Source organism: Ursus arctos, unplaced genomic scaffold (assembly GCF_023065955.2).
Source record: "Ursus arctos isolate Adak ecotype North America unplaced genomic scaffold, UrsArc2.0 scaffold_18, whole genome shotgun sequence".
NCBI lineage: Eukaryota > Metazoa > Chordata > Mammalia > Carnivora > Ursidae > Ursus > Ursus arctos.
The window spans coordinates 42,259,212-42,280,141 of NW_026622852.1; the positions used below are offsets into that span (position 1 = coordinate 42,259,212).

A 20,930-nucleotide genomic window follows, 5' to 3' on the forward strand; every position below is an offset into this window, starting at 1 on the left:
GTACATACAGCTCATTTAATGAGTATTTGGATAGAACATCTTCAGCTGGAAAGATATTGAACTAAAAGGGAAAAATTCAACATAGCAAGTTTTTTTAAAGGTGATTTTAGCTTCTATTCAGATCAACAAATTTTTCATAAGTACCTACTTTGTGATTCAAAGAAGAAGAATAATGGTATCTGGTCTTTTGGGGAACTTACAATGTTCTACCATCCACGATATTGGGTTTCACCCCATGTTTGCATAGGATCCCATGCCTGGTAGTATATTTCTGGAAGTCTAGATTATTCAGGCTAGAAAATAGCCATAAAGAAGGTTCCATAATTCAAGGAAAGTTCACTTAAGTCACCTTTACTAATGTAAATGGAAGACCCTCCAGTTATCATGTTGTCTCTGCTTCCAAACTCCCCTGGGAGGCTGAAGGAAGAAAAACAGACAAATCTAAGAGCGGACCATTGTCCTAGAGCAGTACATTCTGAATCCATAATTTAGAAAGAGACATCTTCATTAAAAATCTTTTCATTATTGTAAAGAAGCTCAGTTCCTCACATTTCAAACCATTTTTATTAAAAACATGATCTTTACTTTGTTTTTGTGTAACTAAAAGGTCAGTTAGTGTTTTTTTAATTTATATTCAATTACAGTACATCATTAGTCTCTGATGTAGTGTTCAATGATTCATCAGTTGCATATAACACCCAGTGCTCATCAAATCACGTGCCCTCCTTAATGTCCATCACCCTGGTTACCTCATCCCCCCACCCATCTCCCCTTCTGCAACCTTCAGTTTGTTTCCCAGAGTCAAGAGTCTCTCATGATTTGTCTTTTTTTCTAAAAACAAAACAAAACAAAAAACACTCTTGTCCTCAAAGGTTAATTTAAGCTTCTGATATTAGAAAGCTCCTGGCTGCTTTAATCATCAAGATTAAATAATAATAATAATAATAATAATAATAATAATAATAATAATAATAATAATTGTGCAGGAATTTCCTTGAGCTAAGAAGTCCAAGTTGTGATTTTAACATTATTCTGTTTTTCGTGGTTCTTCTGTCCCTTCTGATTGGAAGTGATCCCTTCTCATTGCCTTTGGTTGGACTTGACTCTAGACCTTCTTTAATGTGTCACTTCTTCATATTGTTAGGATAGATACCACAATGGTCAAAGCCCATGCATTTGTCCATTGAACCTCTTACTCAGCACTTACCGACATGGTCTCTGCATGATTCCAAAACACTTCACATTCCCCTCTCACCTCTTGAGAAGTTCAAGTAAAGGCAGGGGCCAAAAGTTCTCTTTGTGGATGAGTTTAGGATGTATGGTATGTAGGTATGTATATCTGAACATATATGGAGCCATCAGTAATATATAGCAGAGTCCACAAACATTTTCTATAAAGGACCAAATAGTAAACATTGTAGGTGTTGCAGGCTATGGGGGCTGTCCTGCATTCTGGCACTACTACTTAACTTGTAGTTATCACAGCACAAAAGCAGCCCTAGACTGTAAGTACATGAATGGACACAGTTGTGTTCCAATAAAACCTTATTTACAAAAACATGCAGACACCCCAGAGGCTATAGTTTGCTGACCCCAAAATATAGTATAGTCTGGACAAGAATTCATAATGCCAGGGGACCCCAGCTTTGCCCCGTACCAGCTGAGTGCACAGCTTAGTTCTCTCATGTCACTTGAAATAATCATTTTGTAAGCTCGAAAATACTATACCAACATCTAAGATGGTATTCATTCACTCATTCATTTATTCAACAAGTATATGTCAAATGCCCACTGTGTGTCAGAGCTGACCCACAACAACAAGGTGGTAGTAGGTAAGAATGATTCACATACATTTTGGAAAGGGTACCGATATCAGACTATTGGGTGATTGTCAGGTTGGGGTCATAGGGTAAGATGACAGCCTGGTGGGAGTGGGGGGTTCCCCTGCAAGGAATTGATGTTCACACAGTCACTCGTTTTGGGAAGTGGTTAATTCTGGGCAGGAAATGAGTTGGCACTTTGGGTTGGGGGTGTTCATACGTCTTTCTCTCTCTGGGGCCAGGAAGAGTTGGGCCAAGATCCTAAGTCACAGAAAGGCTTAAATAAATCTCACTGGGGAGTGAGATGTATCTTAGCTATGTGGAGTTAGCCCTCAAGTGATTGGTATCATCAAGTTCATGGTTTTCTCCTTAGTGGAGCCAGCAACCAAGAGGAGAAGCAATCAGTATTTCTGGAACAGCCAGTGTGAAGGCTCAGGGGTGGAGAGTCGCTGGCCTCCAAAAAGCAAGATCCCATCCAGTATCCAGAGTAGGGCATGAATGGTGCAGGATCAAACCAAAATAATTTGGAAGCAAGAATCGTTTTATTTTGTAGATATCGGCAGAAAGTGAACTCCGTGTAAACATTGTTCTTACAATCAAACAATTTTGGTACAGGGTGGTAAGTGTTTAGACAGAAGAGAGGATGTCAAGGCAGAAATTGGATGCCTAACTTAGCCTCGGAATGATTCTTGAGAAAAAAGGTCTGAGTTGAGATTTAATGAATGGGGTCAGGTTAACCAAGCAGAGAAGGGAGGGCAAGGACCAGGCAGACAGAGGGATTCGCATGTGAAAGGCAAGTGGCTTCAGAGGGAGCCGCGCAACGTCCTTAGGGATGAGACTCTGGAGTCAGACCGTGGGCATTTACATCCTGGCCTCTGAGCTCCTTAGACAGGTTCATGCATTTCTCCGAGCCTCCGTTTCCTCCTACCACGGGAATGGAAATCTTGATCTCATAAGGCAGTGTCGAGGATGAAACAGACCACAGTATTGAAGGCTTCAGTATGATGCCCGGAACCCGGTAAGGAAGCCCTCGGTCAGAGTTAGCAGTGAGATCTATTTATGTAATACGAAGCTTTTTAAGGAAACACACCAGAATTGATGAAGGAGCGATAATGAAAAGGTCAGATTCCGTGGACGGCTGTGTATTTGAGGGTACGAAAGTCATTTGGGCAGTAGGAATTAAGCTTCCTCAAGCATTTTCTTGCTTTTTCCTCATCTCGATGTGTCAATCCCATGACGGGTCGTGGCCTTTCTTCCCTTGACTAGTTCTGCGCCTGATGCTGAGTGCGCCAGGCCAGCTGTTAAAATGAAACTAGTTGCGAGAGCAGAAGGCAAACCCAGAAAGGTCACGGCAGTTATGTTCTCTGTGCCCCCAGCAGTGGGAATGGAATGATGAAATAGTTCAGCTGGTTTTCCCTTGGAGCTTTTTTGTTGACGAAGCTGGATCAGACCCCCATTCGGCATGTTCCTAACCAGTTTAACGGATACCCTCTGCCGCTAATTCCCTGCCTGGCTGCGAGGGCGTCTACGCATCTCCCGAGTGCGGGCTCTGGGTCAGACCTGCCCTGGGTGCTGGGGCTCAGAGTGGATTCTTGCTTCTAGGCGCTCCACTCTAAGTGGAGAAAAGACACCCAATCACCAGCACTCCAACGTGTGAGTAGTGTTGTCCTGAGGGAGACGGAGGGAGGGGACCCCCAGTAGTTCCATCTCTCAAATATTTATGCAGGCTTGTCCAGGCTAGTTTTCCCTAGAACATGAAAGCATTCAGGGGCATTTGCCTCATGAACACCTTTGTTCGTCCAATGGCTGGTTTTTCTAGATGCCCATGGCGCCGGCTTCAGTGAGTCTGAGGAAACATCATTCCTCTCACCTTTACCCTTGAGCGTTTTCCTGCTTCTCTCCCGCCACGAAACTCCTTTGCAGATACGGAAGTTAATAAAAGACCTCCCCATTTGTATACTTTTCAAGCTTATTGTATGTTCTTCCCACAGCTTTGGAAAAGATTATGCTTCTTGTTTTACAGTTGAGGAAATTTAGAGAGTGTCTGTGACTCATCAAGAAGCCATGTTAATCACTGCCCAAGCTAGGATTCAAACTCAGGTTTCCAAACCATCCGTTCCCATCCGCCACCCCCAGACTTGGTTCTCTCTTTCCTTGGCCATAGTAGAGTACATCCCCCTCCTCTGGACTACATCCCAAGCTTTCAACATCCTGGCTACAGTCTTGTCCCAGCTCTTGCCCAAGATACCCAAGGGAAAGAGCTGGACCAAAAGCAATTTTTAAAAATTCAGTGATAATTACAAAAGAATACCATCATGGTGACTTAATGATGCTTTTGGTAGTGTCTAGACCCTCATATTTGCATAAAGAGTAGAAGGGGAGGGAGAATCCATTTCCCAAAGTCAGCTGGGAGGAAAGAGGGAAGCATAATGGAGTCAGAGAAATCTACACTTACCAGGGAAAATCATCTGAACCAGCAGCCCTCAAAGCTTTAGGTGTCCATGAATCTCCATCTTGTAGATCTTATCAAAATGGCGATTTTGTTTCAGTAGGTCTGGGTAGAGGTGAGATTCTGTATTTTTAGCAAGCTCTCTGGTGATGCCAGGGCTGCTGAGTTCAGGACGCAGTACGGATAATGAGGATTTAAACCACTGACTCTTGAACTTAAGGTTTGGGAGCTTAAAATAATCCTGATGCCTGGGCTTTAACCCTAGAGATTCTAATTTAATTGATCTGGGCTCTGCGCCGGGGACCAGGGCATTAAGAAATCTTTCAGTTGATTCTAAAGTGCACCAAAATTGCATTTAAACTCTAGGGAGAGTATCCCCACCTACCAAATGATTAGAACTGCATAGAGCTGTCTCACAGAGACAAGAGGGAGATAGATTATATAGCGAATATACTACACCTAGCTCATAGAGGGGGTTCAACAAACCAAGTGAATGTTTGGTTGTTTTCCGTTCCAAATTCTCAGATGGCACAGATGGGTTCTGGCATCTGGAAATTTCCCTTTTCTTTAATAGCTGTCTTACTCTCCTGAGTGCTGAAAAACTTTCCTAAGAAAAAAGGTAGCTTAATTCACATTTCTATACTTTTTAAAGAATTCATAGTCCTTTTTTTTTCTCTTTTGGATGGCTTCTTTGGTGTCTTTCCTCGAATGTGGCCTATGTTTAAAGAGATTTTCTTTGAGTATTCACTTAAGAAATAGTTATTGAACAGCTATTATGTCCCGGGAGCTGTGCCGGGCTGTGAGGACCCAGTGCTGAATAAGATTGATAGGATTCCTGCCTTCCAGGAGTTTGGATGCTGGAGAGGAAGTATAGAGAGAGCCAGAGGGAAGAACGTCATGCACTAAAGGATGGGACAAATGGGGAAGAAGACAGCAGGGAATCAGGTGAGGCCAGAAGAATCAGGAAGACTTCTTTAAGGAGATCAGGGCAATGGCAGGAGTTAACCAGGCAAAGAGAGTGAAGTGAATATTTCAGGCAGAAGGAAGAGCACCTGCAAACACCAGGTGGCAAGGCTGAGCATGGAAGGTTTGAGAAACTGGGAGAAGTTCAATGTTATTTGAGTATCAAGCCCAAGGTGGGAGGTGGCATGAAGCGAGAGAGGAAGGAAAGATCTTGATGGAGAGGGGGAGAGCTTAGATTTTAGGAAGGCTGAGTCCATAGTGGTTGGAGAATGGAATGTTGGGCGGGGATGGTCACACACCAGGGCTTGACTTCCAGCTCTAGCTCCCACTGGCTGTGTGATGTTGGCCATGCCACTCAACGTCTCAGAGTCTCAATGTCACTGTCTGGAATGTGGGGAGGACAGTACTTGCCTCCCAGGCTGTTTAAGACTAAATGAGGGAGTGAGCAAGTATGTGAAGAGTGCAGACCCTGTGGGAGCTTGGTAAGCGGACGGTATTGTTATCAGTACCCAGGACGGTGGTGCCACCTAGGGGTGGGGTTTGTAAGGGGTAAGACGGGATCCAGGTTGTGAGTCAGGAGGTAACAACGGCAACATGGTAACAGGTGACATGGTGCTGGTGGGGACAAAAGAAATGGGTGAACTGGACAGGTGTTGATTGGATGGGAAATAGGAAAGAAGGGTCATGAGAGACTCAGATCGTCCTTGAGATTTAGAACGTAGGGATAGTGACAAACTTGGGATGAGTCTTGTGAAGTCAGTTTTAATGTTGAGCTTGTATCCATCAGGGATCGTTTGCAGAGAACGGATGTCACTCCAGCTTGTTAGCAGGAAGGCACTTCTCACAGCGTGTCAGGTGGCTTACAGACTCGCCGAGAGGGCTGAGGAAACAGAATCCGGGCTGAGCTTTCAGGAGCGACCTCTAATGTACCCCTCACAACGGGGCTGCTAGGGTAGCTGCTGTCTCTTCAATCCTCTTGCAATCAGGAAGCTGCCCCTTTAGAGCCACAACCTGGCTGTTTCAAACAGGAAACCACCGTGATCAGGAAGCCGCTACTGCTGTCAGATCTAGAACCACTGCGAATCTGCAACAGATCATGTCAGCAGAATGGATGCTCCCGTCCCTACACCAGGCTCACCGCACCTACCAACCTAGTATCTGACACTGGAACTTCTGCAAAGACACCTGCAGAGAAACCAAACACCTCCACGGCTGGGCTTGCTGGCAGAGTGGACAACGGTGTAAAATCTTGTCCCCCTTGGACTACACGCCCCTAGGACTCCAGCTGCCAGAGAATTAGGAAAGTATATTTTGAGCCTTCCAGCTTTTGGAGCAGGGAAAGTCACGCTAGGACAGTACTTTGCAGACTGTGGGTTGTGACTCATGACAGCATCATGAAAATCAATTCAGGTGGTCACGACAAGATTTTTTTCTTAGTCACAAGTCGTAAGTATTACTTAATGTAACCTTTGTATTAGGGATTTTGTGTGTGGGTGTGTGGGTGTGTGTATATACACATCTTTGTTTGCAAAGTAAAGCATTTCTTCCTCTGAGCCATGGTTAACAAACAAACAAACTTGAAAGTCACTACCCTAGATGTGGAGGGCCAATCTTCCATTGCAAGATCTCAGAAAGAGCTCCTGGGTAGAGCCCAGTGGCTACTGAAAATATGGGGTTGCATTTTGGGAGCAATCAAAACTGGAGATCTAGATTATACAGTCATTGACAAGAAGATGTCATTGAAGCCAAGGGGAAGTTGAGTAAGCCATCCAGGGAGACAGCCTGGAGTGTGAAGAGAAAGAGGTGGGGGATAGACACCTAGAAATACAGACATTTGGACTTGGGGGAGAATTTTCCATCTGGGGTTGTGCTTATCCTTCCTGCACTCTGGTATTTTTCATTTGCTCTCCAGAGAGAGAACTGGATCCAGGGAAGCCCCAGAATGCTTTGGAAAAACCAGCAGCTGGCACGGGGGCTGGCCCTCAGGACTTGTGTGTGGAATGCGTGTACAGAGCCAAAGAAATTCTAAGAACGATGGAAAGAGCTTTTTAGATTCCAAAGCTCCAGCTCGTGAGCTGTGACCACAGAGGGTAGTCTAAACTCACTAGCAGAGGGTGACCCAGTAGCCTTAGGGTACTAGTTATAATTTTCAAAGAGTATTTCTGCATATAGAAAAATGGCAACAAGGGGTGTGACCTGTACAGGGACATATGCTCATTGTAGCAAAATCGGGAGGCAAACAAGGTGTTCACCCGTAGGAGCATGGCCAGTCCAGCATGTTCAAAAATGAAATAGGATATCCCAGTTAAATGAGTGTGCTAGATCTGAACAGGTGTCAGTCTGTATATATCTCAAAAAATTTACATTACCTGAAAAATTTCAAGTCACAAAATGTGATATGAAGTACGATATCATTTATTGAAAAAAGTTTCATTTATTGAAATTGTTAAAACCACACAAAATTACACTATAGATTCTTATGGGAAAACAAGTATGAAATTATGTAAGTGAAGGGGCTGGGCAAACTTCCAGGCAGTGGCTATCTCTGGGGAGGGTGGAGGGAAATGGATTTGGAGGAGTGAGGCTTTGCTCTATCTGCAGCGTTTTATTTTTAAAAAGCAGCAGAAGCGAATATGGCAAAATATTAATAGTTATTAAATTAGCAGTGAGGCATGGGAGAAATATTATTTTCTGTTGTTCTCATAATTAAAAATAAATACAACTGTACATACATTCTGCAATGCCCACGGCAAGAATAAAGCTTCCTCCCCTGACTGCAGGTTAAGCAGATGACCTGAAAACAATTACAAGAGGAAAGCGGGGACACTCACACACACAGAGGTACACACATGTGTATACACACAGTACACACATGTGTATATGTAATACACATGCATGTACATACATACATATACAGATATATACAAGCACAGACATGAATGCATATACACACATATATGTATACATTCAGATGAAAACAATAAGCTTTTAATTTGTAAATTGTGTCTTCAGTTTCTGAGAGATCGAACTTTTATATATGGGGACCCCGGCCTTTTTCTGTAATTTGACCGTGTACTGAACCTAGATTCTATCTGTGTCTCATATTCAAACGATAATCCTGGAGGATCTGAGTGGGGACAAAGAAGAACAGAGGAAGTCCCTGAATGCTGGGGACCGCCCCAGTACAAGGGTAAAGATGTGACCCAAAGAATTACAGACAGGCTACAGGATGAGCGCAGTAAAGCCGGGTGGGAAATAATGGAGGGGGAGTCAGGCGACTGGGCCCCACTGCCAGCTCAAATCCCAGCTCTGCCACTAACCACACGTGAGCACTTGACAAGTCTCTGCCCGCTGCGGGGCATGCATTCCACCACCGGCTTAGCTCCTCAATCAGCATCTTTCCAGAGACGACACTGACTGACTTCGCAATGCTCTTAATGTAAGTGTCAGAATAATCAGTGGTATTCCAGGGATTCCAGAAGGCTCTCCTGTTTGGTAAATTCTGCCCAACTCTCTTCAGCATTTCCTCCCTTTAGAGACTGCTGCTATCCACTCTCCTGGGGGTGCAGGGACCTCCTCTGAGCCAACCTTTGTGTGACTGGGGAATTCTGAGAGGGAATAGGGTAGGTTAAGGAGGCATCAGTGGGTGATAGACAGATGGGGTGAAAAAAACGTTACTAAATGTGGAGAAAGAAAGTCTTATGAATTCCCCAAGGGCAGGAACACATTTAGTCTACACTGACTTGTTTCTTATCAACTTACACATTGCCCTTCTCTACACTTTCTGCAAGTATACTGTGTTTTGTGGTGTGTGTGTGTGTGTGTGTGTGAGAGAGAGAGAGAGAGAGAGCGAATTCCGGGTTTTTCCCCAGGGGACATATGTTTCGGGTAGCCTGAGTTCCCAGTTAGAAAAATTATTTATTTTACTTGCATAGACGCTACCACATTTCCAGGGGTTGGTTAACCCTCAGGGAATAACAGAACCTGGTTTTAAGCTTTCCAGCGTAGCCACACCCTATTATCTTCAGTTGCGTTACTAACGATTATTCTCTTTTCCTTTCTTTGTCTTGCTACAGGACTCCTTCAAATGCTGTGCCCCCTGTGTCTTCAGCGGTCTGCTTTCAGAGCATTGCTTGAGAGAGACTGAGAGCAGGAACCAGTCAAGTATAAAAGTCAGGTGCCTCTGCTCAGAGAAGGAATGGAAACTTCCTCAAGTATGAGTATGAGACAGTAGAAACCTTGCTTAGTGTACACGAGCTTAGATTGCAGATATCGCCCCAAGAATGCACGAGTTGGCTTACGCAAGGTTCCTTTGTCCTTCAGAGTCTGGCCATAGCTCAAATGCCAGGTGCTCTCTCACCTGCTAGGTCTGGGTCCTCGGAACCTGTCTCTGTGTTTACGTACTTGGCTTGCTGAATTCAGCACCTCTTCCAATGCCCACTCCTCCCAAAGAATCTACTCATAGAAAGCATTAGGAGAAATGTAGATTTTACTGAATGTTTCATAGAGGAGGCCTGGAAGGGGGTTAACACAGCACGCTGCTCAGAAAAGGACTTCAATTTTTCCTCCAGCTATTTTGTTTTCCCAAGTCCTTCTCATCCACACCAAAACTGCTGGGTTTCTTTGTTCTTTTCTTCTTTTAAATTTTTTCTAGTCTTTCTCTGACAAACTTTCCTGATTTCCTACATTTTTCTTTTCCCTCCACCTTTTTGGAGAAAAATGCAAATTTTGCTCCATTCTTTTGCATGGCAGTGAAGGGTCCCTTTTGCTTCTGACGCATAAACTCTGGGGCTTTATACTTCAAGCTCCATGGCTTTTTAAACAGGTAAGGTGCTCCTTTGGAAATGATGGATGGATGTAAAGGGAGGTCGCTGTAGCTAGAGAAATCTCACGGTTGCCATTGTTCAGAAGTCCTCACCATTTGCAGGGTCATCATCATTTATCAGCAACATTTGGGGGCTTTAATGGTCCTCCACAGAAATGGTTTCCTGAGAGGCATTTGAAGCAGGGAGCAGAGAGAGAGATCATGCGAGAAATGGCAGCAGCTGGTCCCTGACCAAATGGCGGCATCACCATGACCACTGCGTGCTGACGGAGTGCTTGCTGAACACACAGCCCTTCCCTATAGGAAACGGAAGCTGTCTGTCGTCGATGTATTGTCAATCTTAACTTGAAAGGAGTCAAGCCCGGTCAGATGGTTTTCCAAATACCAGGAGGCCTCTTAGATTTGGGATGGTCAGTTGCACAGTCCTTTCTTTTACACGGTTTAGATCCCACAGTTCACATCATTTGCCAAGGTACCCTGAATCCCATTTCCAAATTCTGACTCTGTTGAGGTGACATGTGGCCAGACCCCACTAGTTCCATCAGATTTATACTGGTGTGAGGTGAGGGCCTTCCCTTCGGTTGGGGCTTCTAGAACACTGCCTGGAATCTTAGTTCACAGGTCTGGGATGAGAGATCCTGGTCTTCTGAGATGGAACAGATTTTGGAGAGATTCAAATCCAGCCCCTTCATTTTTCAGACATGAATCCAGAGTTCCAGGGAGGGTAAAGGGATAGCTCCAGGTCATACAGTGAGTTAGTTAGTGGTTGGGCCAAGACATAAATCCATCCCTTCTGATACTCATTAAGGCTTTTCCCACCATATTGTCTTGCTTCCCTGCCTTCTATTTGAAAAAGATACATCACTCAAAACTGTTTTGTTGTTTTTTTTTTAAACCCTGGAGCTGTATCTTCCCAAGAGACAGAAGGAGAAGCATATTATTTAATACCCCTGTGGTTTCAGTCTTGGTCTAGAGTTTTCTTTTTGCCCAAGTGTTTGGATGGATGAAGTACTGTATGGTAGAGAGTGGTTTTCTTCCTGAAGGCCAGAAGAAATGGCTCAGTCTGAACTACTATATAAGAAGATAGACAACACGTTCTCAAGAGGAAAGGTGTTTGTGTCCACGTACTGGAATTTATCCACCTTGACTGATATGGTGGTGTTGACCTGGAGGTGTTCCAGCAAAAATTGAGAGAGATTTTGGTATATGTTTTTGGTTCGCGCTCCAGACTCACACACTGTCACCAGCGTCTGCTTTTTCACGTCTTTGTTGATGAGAAGCTCCAACTTCAGGTCAACAGAATGTTCTGGGCATTTCACGAGAAACTGCAGTTGGCAAATGATGACATACCAACCTGGGAACTGGATTACCAGATTCCCATCCTGATATCTGACTCCATGGACAATGCCGTCTTTGTTCCAAGACAACTTGGATTTGTTTATATGCTTTGACACTGGAAAGAGAAGGACAAAAAGACAGAATTATTGGGCATATGTCAGGTGCAGATCGGAAAGTGTGAAGGCTTTATTCAAGGTTTCCCATTGCATTCGAGACCTGTGTTTTCTATAACATTGCCTGCTGTTCCAACCATCCGGAATGTCTTCCATGTTACTCTTCTAGACGCTGCTTAATATTCAAGGCACAGGGGCTAAACCACGCTCTTCCTTTTCTCTAATGCTTCAAGCTGGAGGGTCAGAACACACATGGTGATGGACTCCTACCTCCTATAGAATCACTTTCCACTTATTTATTATATTCTATTTTTCTATTATTATTATAATTATTAACTACCCCTGTCAGACCGTGAGCTCCTGGACTATATTCCCCAAAAGTTCTGGACTATCATGTTCTATCAATCAATCAATCGATCAATGCTCCATCACTAAGGGACTACTATTGGGTAGGCATTGCGTCAAGTATCTGAGATAGGATACTCAGTTTTGTTCAGTTAGTAACCAATTTAAGATGTCCAGGAGAATCTCAGCCTGTTGATCTTCACATGAACATGCAGCCTTTACCAATTCATTGTCTCCATTTTTTAATGTCTTCCTCTCTTGGAAAGGGCAGCCAACGTAATTGTGTAGATTACGCAGGTGTACAGTGAGGGGCTTTTCCCAGCTGGGATTTTTCGAGAAGCAGAGGATTGGCAGACCCTGTGAGCCGACATGTTCGTGTGGAAAGCCAAGTCTCTCTGAGTTCTAACAAGTGCAAATCGGCACTGATTAGTCAGGCTGCCTTTCAGAACTGGAAAGCTGGCCTTCGCTTTAATTGCCTCCCTGCCTTCCCTTTAAACCTCGTTGCAATTCATTTGAAGAGTGAGAACTAATCCAGCTGCAAAATTGAATTTTTAAAGTGGGCAGAATAGCTATTCAGAGGATCGTGGCCATCCTCTCCGTATCTCGGCTTTCCCAGACTAAGTGGCTCGCATTATTTCGTTTAGAAGGGGCCTCTTGGCTGAACATATTGCAATACGCAAACAGGCCATGTGCGAGCACGTTCATTAAGTTGTCAATCCGGGGACAAGGCAAGTCTGTGGTTCCCTTGGGAATAACCCGATAGAGGCAGAGACTGAAAACCTCCTTCTCTTTCGTGCGGAAAAGTACTGTGCACTTGGCCCCAGGCTTGCAGGTGGCTGAATAGAGAGGGGGCATGAGGGTCAGACACAGATGCCTTTGGAGGCCAGGTTGGCAACACAGAAAAGTGAGGGGGGGCTGAGGAAGGAGGAGTCTTGTGGCTCTCTCCCCTTTCCCCCTAAAGTCTTTAAACTCAAATTGTAAAAAAAATAGCATGCAGGCTAGAGACCACATCTGCAGGTCATATTTGACCAGGGACTTCTCCTTGTGACCCCTCTGGCTTAGAGGTTTCTGAAAGGCCACAGGAAGTGACCCTCAGGTGGCTAGAGTTCCTGGATTCGTTACTGACCTTGGAGGTAGGCCCATGACTTCTTGAATGGAGCCTTTTCCAGTATACATGAGATGTCCTCTGAGCAGTTTCCTAAAAATAAGGAGATCACACATTAAATGTCTTTCTCTGCTCTGGGGAACTGGGGACACCGGATCCTTTTCCATGACCCTTGGATGGAGACAATTAGTATTCTGTTTCCATTTGGGGGCCTAAAAGGAAACCGGTTTATTTCTCATTTTGCTATCAGGTCCTTTAGAATTCTTTGGAATGAGTTGATTCCACAAAGACTGGAAGTTGGGGGAAGGGAAGCAAAGATGACCTGATCTCCCCTAGGTAACAGGTGCCCTTCCCGTCCCTTGACTTACTTCACTTCACTCTTGCAGCAACCCAATGAGAGTGGTATTATTATTATTATTATTATTATTAAGATTTTATTTATTTATTTGACAGAGATAGAGACAGCCAGCGAGAGAGGGAACACAAGCAGGAGGAGTGGGAGAGGAAGAAGCAGGCTCATAGCAGAGGAGCCTGATGTGGGGCTTGATCCCATAACGCCGGGATCACGCCCTGAGCCGAAGGCAGACGCTTAACCTCTGTGCCACCCAGGCGCCCCGAGAGTGGTATTATTAAGTCCCTTTTACAGATGGGGAAAAGCCTGGGCACCGGACAGATTCAGTATACTGTCCCACGTCACTCAGCCGGGCAGTGGTGGCCAGAACGACACCACCAATAGTAATTCTGCTATCCTCCTTTTGAGAGAGCACCAGATACTAATCTGTGCACTTTTACAAATTTCTGCTGTTCGAATTCTCCGAATAACTCTGCCAAGTGGGTGCCCTGATGCCTAGACAGAGTCAATGACACGAGGTCAAGCAAGTTGGCGGTAACGCTGGATTCACCCCCATGTCTATCTGATTCCAGAGGCCAGTTTTCCATCTCAAAGCCATTTGCTAGACAGTAGAGATAAACACATTCTTGGGCTCAATTTTAAGAGGATATAGGATTAAAGACACCTAAGCAGGAAGCCTGCTCTCTGGAGCTTCCTTGGCGGGGGAGAAAGACGGTGTTTATGTCATTATGGTATTTAAGAAACAAAAATATTTTTAATATATTCACTGGTGATGCTGGCTTAGCAGCTTTTTATTATAGAAACTATTTTATATGCAAAGAGCCAAGTTATACATTTCCTGCGGTGACTCATGAATTCCACTTACTCTGGGTAAATTCCTTCTTCTCTTTGGACGTCGGTTTCCTATCTATAAAACTGGGAGATCTAAGACCTGACATTGACATCTCTTTGATGATGTCATCAGAGTGACCATTCATTCCATCCAGAGACTAGGCAGCCATGGGCCCGTTCGGTTGAAGAAGCCACACGCTGATGTGTTTGCTCCCTGGATCTCCGAGTGGTATCTGTTGGGCTCACAATATTCCCCATTTGCCTCTCTGCCCCAGGCCTGAGCAAATCCCTCCCCGCCTTGGCCTTCCTCACTTCCCCATGGAGACTTGGAGAGGTTAGAAGTTAAGCGAACAGTTCCCTCTGCTGTCTGAACAAGCTCACTGCTCGCAGCAACCCCTGCAGAAGCAGTGGGCGGTTTTGATCCTTGTCTGCCCTCAACCCATAAAGACGCTCTGGCGCAAAGGTCTCCTTGGTGATGAGGGCTGGTAGACCAGCTGCCGTTTTCTGGATCCCATCTCTTTACCTGGCCTTCTTGTCCTGCCTGTTCCAGCCACAGCCCACACTCTTGAGGTGTTAGATTCAGAGTTAGGACATGAGGGCTGCTCATTTTCTCAGGCACTGTGAGTGCTGTTAGGAGAGTCCCCCTGGCCAGCTTCCCCTTTTTGGAGGTGTGGAACATCGAGTCAGAAAACATTGCAGCGAGGCATATCTGGCCATGTCTCTTCTTTGCTGGGAGTCCCTTTCGGACTTTGCGGTGCCTGCTGGATCAGGGCCCAGATCCTCCACGGGCGTTCATGGTCCCTAGTGTTCTGTCCCTCCTGCATTCTCCAGTCTCACCCGCACCTTCCCTCCTTCCCTCGTACTCCCGATCCCCATAGTAGTAGCAATAGTGCAGATGACAATAATAGCTAATGCAGACTGAGTGATGGCGATTTTCCGGGTCCTCTGTTAAGCATGCTACATCCAGTCTTTCCCTTAATTCTTACAACCACCCCATGAAAAAGGTACTACAGTGACTTCTGGCTTGTACATAAGGAAACAAAGGCTTTAAAAGGTTAATGACTGGGGCGCCTGGGTGGCACAGCGGTTAAGCGTTTGCCTTCGGCTCAGGGCGTGATCCCGGCGTTATGGGATCGAGCCCCACATCAGGCTCCTCCGCTATGAGCCTGCTTCTTCCTCTCCCACTCCCCCTGCTTGTGTTCCCTCTCTCGCTGGCTGTCTCTATCTCTGTCGAATAAATAAATAAAATCTTTAAAAAAAAATAAAAAAAAAATAAAAGGTTAATGACTTCTTCACATTTGCACAGCTCGTCAGTGATAGAGTGAGGTTCAAACCCAGGCTGTCTAACTCGAATGGCCCGGTTCCATTGCTGACGACTATGTTGGTGTTTGGGGGCCGTGGTGCGTGTTAATCTGCCTCTCCACCTGGAAGCCCCCCTTCACCGAGAAAGTTATTCCTTATTTAAAGCATGGCCTGGAAGTCATCTCTGACCTTCCCTCTGTTTGCCTATTTGCCTCCTCCGTTAGACCGTAAGCCCTCAGGGCAGAGACAACTATTTATATATCCCCACTGCTCAGCCCAGAAGATGCTCTGTCAATGTTTGTTGAATTGAATCATCTCGTCTCTCCCTCTTACTTCCCTCCGTGGATGTCAGCTGAGTTCTGGCATGAGTGAGGTGAATGGGGATGCTTGGCTTGCCTTTCCCCTTGGGGCTGGAATAACACTAGCCTCGTTCCCCCATAGTTCTTCAGGTTAGTGTTGATTAAACGGGAGGAGAGGACTCATGCCCTGGGCTGAGGCCAACACGTCATGCCAAGAACAGGTGCTGCTCATTGGCTGGAGGCCCCCTCACATCATGTCACTTGTGGTGGCATCTGTCAGGTGAGCTTCCGTAAACAGGTGGGTGGCTGGAGAAGTACAAGCCTGGGCTTGCCTCTCACACATGCAGGTTCTGTTTTTCCTTTCCCCTTTGGTCTTTGTATGTTTGGTTGGTTGACCTCAGCTGCAATTCTGAGAAACCCAAGGATGGAAAAAAAAAAAAAAAAAAAAAAACACAACAACCCTCATTCTGAAGCATCTGCATTTCCTGAAGTCAAATGGCAAGGTGTATTTTAGTTTTTCTTTAAGAATCTTTTAGATGGTTTCAAGCAAAAGGAAAAACATGGGCGACCCTCTCCAAAAATGGCGTTGCTGGAGCTGCCTGAGGGAAGGGGCCTTGGAAGGGGACACTGGTGAAGCTGTTGGTGGAAGGGGGCGGTTGAATGTGGAGAGGAGCCCAGAGGAGGGCACGGTTGTCGGCCTTTCGCATCTGACAGGCTGTCAGCAGGGAGGCGGTGCAGCCTGCTCTGTGGGGCCCAGAAACCACGGCTCTACATGGAGGTTTGAAGGGATGACGCGCTCAGCTCATAACGAACATGGCCCTTGTCCCCATTTCTCAGATGAGTCAACGGGAAGACCTCTAAGGACACACATCACACTGTCAATCACAGAGCTGGCAGTCAAACATTTGGCCAGTTAGTGCTATTCAAAGATGTGTTGGGCTGTTTTGAGGGTCACGAGTTCTTGCCAAGAGCCAGATGGGCACTTCACCAGCACGTGTCACCCTGAGAGTCCATGATACGACTTTCTTTTTTGGTTAGGAGGACAGGAAGGAGGGATTTACAAATAGGTGGTGTGACCTGCAGCTGGAAGCCTGTGCTGTCCCTGGAATTTTGAATGCTGGGAGCATGGGGAGCAAAACACCCCTGTTTCACTCACTTCCCAGCTGAATGTGATGTCTGGAGGGGTTTAGTTGGAAGCACGGACCACTCAGGTGGGGGAAATGAGAACTGTTTGCAAGTCATGTCTGAGTTGGTGGTCTGGGAGTTAGAATCTAGGAATTTCCCCTCTCTGGGCCCTGGAACCCTTAGCTAGATGCTAGATGAAGAGCAGGGTGGGTTTGATGGCCTAGAAAGGCCCTTCTAGTGTAGTCTACCAGGCTGGGCAGACTCAGCTCTACAGAGCTAGGCTTGCTGCAGCAGGGGAAAGTCAGTCCCAGTTCCAACTGTCTGTCTTTGTGGGCATGTTGCTTTAGCCCTTCTAGGATATTTCTAGACACCTACAGTGCTAGAACAGAACATTTTACATCTGGGGACAATCTAAGTCATGAACAGCCTGATTTTGTAAGGATTTGCCCGGTTTGTAGAAATGGAAGTTCCTGGAGAGGTTACTTGTCCAGGCTTAGTAAACATATAACACATGTGTTCCCCAACGTCACCCCCATGGCACACTTGTCCTAGGTCACCCCGTGAATTAGCGACAGAGGTAGGACCGCAGCCTGGACACCTTACCCCTTCTATGGGGCATTTCATCTTTCAAACAACTTAAGTGCTCTGTGAATTTTTCTGAGGACCGAGGCCTTTAGATGGGCAAGATTTATAAGCCCAAACTTGGCCTCCTCTAGGATCATGGAATTTTTCTGGGCATTGTTTGGCAGCCTGGAGAGAAGTATGTGCCAATGAAACCCTCTTGGCCAGTTTTACAGAAAAGAGAGATAGGGAGAGAGAGATATTGCTTAAGGTGGTTGAAAAGACCGTGTCTAGGGCCGCCTGGGTGGTTCAGTCAGTTAAGCTACTGCCTTCGCCTCAGGTCATGATCCCAGGGTCCTGGGATGGAGCCCTGCATTGGGCTCCCTGCTCAGTGGGGAGTCTGCTTCTCCCTCTGCAAACTCCCCCCACTGCCCTGCTCATGCTCTCTCTCTCAAATAAATAAAATCTTGAAAAAAAAAAAAAAGAAAAGAAAGATCATGTTCTAGAAAGCAGCATAATGGCAACCTGAAGACTGCACCCTGCCTTGGGATCTCAAAATGCTAGACTTGAAAGGGCGATTTGACACCAACTTAACCAGGACCCTGTTCTACGAGTGGGGACATTGAGCCCAAAAGAACTGAGGGTCTGGCCCACGATGTCACTGCAGATTTGTGGCACAGCTGGGTCCAGAGCACATGGCTCCTGACTCCTGGCCCAGGGCTCTGTCCTCTGTTAGTCTTTCCATGGAGGAGGAAGGGTTAAATGTAGGAAGAAGTGGGTTTGCAGCCACCATACACAGTGGGCTGAAAACTGACGAGACAGCTAGAGGTGCTGGGAAAAGAGCACCAATGAGCCTTCTGGACTCCCTCCCACAAAAGAATGCCATCAGGTGACTTCAGGGCCATGTGCTGAACCCTGCCAAGTCATAAGTCATAAGCCTTGACTGGGCTTCCATCAGGATGCAGCAATGCCCACAGTGGCAAAACAAACCACGCCAACGACTCCGGCCAGATGGTATGTGGTCAGAGTGCCTGGCACCTTCCAGGCTGATATTAGGACAAGATAGACACATTGCATCTGGACTCTGGTCAAGGCTTTTAGCTGTCCCTTCCCCTTATGGACCCCCAGTTACTGCATCTGTAAAGTCCGATGATAATAATCAACCTAAATGAATGATCGTTGCAAAGATGCAATGGATGTAAAAGGTGGCCAGTGTAGCACAGAGTGTAGCTTAGAGGAGACATCCAGGAAATGGTAGTCCCTTCCTCCCCTACTCCTCTTGTCCTGTTGCAGTAGACAGCTTAGCCATGCCGCTCGGCAGAGTGAACTGGCTGACGAAATGCTTATGAAAGCAGAGCTCATGGCGCTATCTGATGGATGGAAGCTTCTCAACTATGTGCATAAATGCTTGAGGCTGTCTGATGGCTTCCAGAAGTGTGTGTAGAATGCTCCTTCCATCTGCTGAAAATATTTTAAGCCTTCCAAGAAGGAGAGGAATTATCTTAATGACTGCATCTATCAAGGTCCTGGCAGTCCCTTCCTCTGGCGGAAGAGCCAGGAAAGTCCCAACAGTGACATCTAGGGGAGAGTCTCTCCATTATCAGTAGAATTTAGTATCAAAGTGAATCTTAGGGGCGCCTGGGTGGCTCAGTCGTTAAGTGTCTGCCTTTGGCTCAGGGTGTGATCCCGGCATTCTGGGATCGAGTCCCACGTCAGGCTCCTATGCTGGGAGCCTGCATCTTCCTCTCCCACTCCCCCCTGCTTGTGTTCCCTCTCTTGCTGGCTGTCTCTCTCTCTGTCAAATAAATAAATAAAATCTTAAAAAAAAAACCAAAAACAAAAAAAGCCCCCCAAAAACAAAACAAAACAACAAAACAAAAACAAAAAACCCACAAAGTGAATCTTTAACCTAAGGGTCATTTCAGCTGGCTTCAACTAGACCATTTCCTCAATGCCACAAAGCCAACTAGTGGCGGAAGGACTCCCAGATGGGCTATTTGTTAAACAAAGGACAGGGAGGTGACCCTGGATTTACAAACAGCACTTGGGGAAAACTCATCCCCGCATGCTCAGTGTTGAGCACATAGACAGTGACCAGTAGATACAAACTGAGGTCAAGCAGGAATTCATTTGAATTTCTTGACAGTTTTTTAGAATTTAGAGTCTTTTCAATCGTGAGGTATTATAGTATGTAAGATCAACCCATCTGACTCTCTGGGTGGCTTTTTGGAATTCACTTAATCTAAAGGCAGGTGGAATTGATATTATTGGGGGTAGTTAAGAAGCATATAAAGTGTATAATTCAAAAGGCAAACTGAATCTGAAGTCGCATGGTGAAATCTGCTAACATTTTAAATAATTTTTTAAAAACACCTCCTAGCTCCTCTAGGTGTAGGAGTATGACAGCACGTGTGGGAAGTTAGGCTTAGGATCAAACAAGCTTGGGTTCACATTCCACCTCTTCCGCTTTACTAAGTCCTATGGCTTTGCATAGGTCACTCAGCCTTTTCGAATCCTCCCCCCTTGAAGAATTCCTGGAAGATCAGATGAGATCATGCATAGCAATGAGCCTGGTGCCCACCAACCAAAGGATGCTAGGTGATGGTTGGCTCCCGTTCCCTGGTCCAGGGCTTGTGCTGCTGGGCTGGTAGAAATTCAAGCGTCCAGAGAGCTTGAGTAAAATATATCATCCAAGTCCTGCCTTCTCTCTCTCCTTCCTTTTCTCCCTCTGTCCCTCCTTCCTTCCCCTACCTCTTTTTCTTTCCTTTTTCCTTCCCTGAAGTATTGGAAAGATGGGGGTTTCTTCTAGATTTAGAGACTTATAATTTGTACGTGCTAAATTCAAGTATACATTTTAATACGTTTCCCAGTGGTCTGAATATTTTTTCCTCTCCTCTCCTCTTGTCTCGACCCCTCTCCTCTCCTCCCCCACCTCTCCCCTCTCCTCCCTCACCTCTCCTCTCCTCCCCCACCTCTCCCCTCTCTTCCCCCTCCCTTTCCTCGGCAGAAGGGGTAGGGATTACACACAGGTCCCTTGAGCGCTCTGGATGGCCTCCGCAGGTCTTGACTCCACTGTATTCTGAGTGGCCCATTTTCTAGTTTATTTCTTACGGAGAGATTCCCGACTCCTCTTAGCTCTTCCTTAAGAAAAAGTCAGGGTGAGAGTGGGCTTTGCGTGTGTTTAAAGTAAATGGAGAAGCAAATAGGCTGTTTAAGGCCTGTGACTATCTGAAAAGCAATTTGCCCCCTGAGCAGAAGGACCCCCTCTTGTTGCGAAAAGTTAAAAAAAAAAAAAAAAAAAAGGCGCACGACAACGGGTGAATTGGGCAATTGCGAACCAGATCGATCTATCTGATAGAAGTGAGGTTTCTGCTGTTTTCGGTCGTTCCAGGGGATGGGGGAAGCTGCTGCTTCTCTACCTGCCTCTTCTGCTGCCGGTGTGCTGTCCTGGTGGGGCTGTGACCACCTGGATCATAGAGCCACAGGACAGCGGGGATGGCTG

At 45.9% G+C, this 20,930-nt stretch overlaps 1 protein-coding gene across 1 annotated transcript in view; it reads right to left on the reverse strand.

The window, feature by feature from the left end:
- Positions 1–8,355: 8,355 nt before the first annotated feature.
- TNFSF8 (TNF superfamily member 8) overlaps positions 8,356–20,930 on the reverse strand; it is a 28,108-nt gene continuing 15,533 nt past the window's right edge. The window contains exons 3-4 of the mRNA XM_026513850.4: positions 12,980–13,051; positions 8,356–11,510 (exon numbers count right to left, since the gene is read on the reverse strand). Of these exons, the coding sequence (XP_026369635.3) occupies positions 11,116–11,510; positions 12,980–13,051 (467 nt within the window). The 3' untranslated portion in view covers positions 8,356–11,115. The remainder of the gene's footprint in view (positions 11,511–12,979; positions 13,052–20,930) is intronic.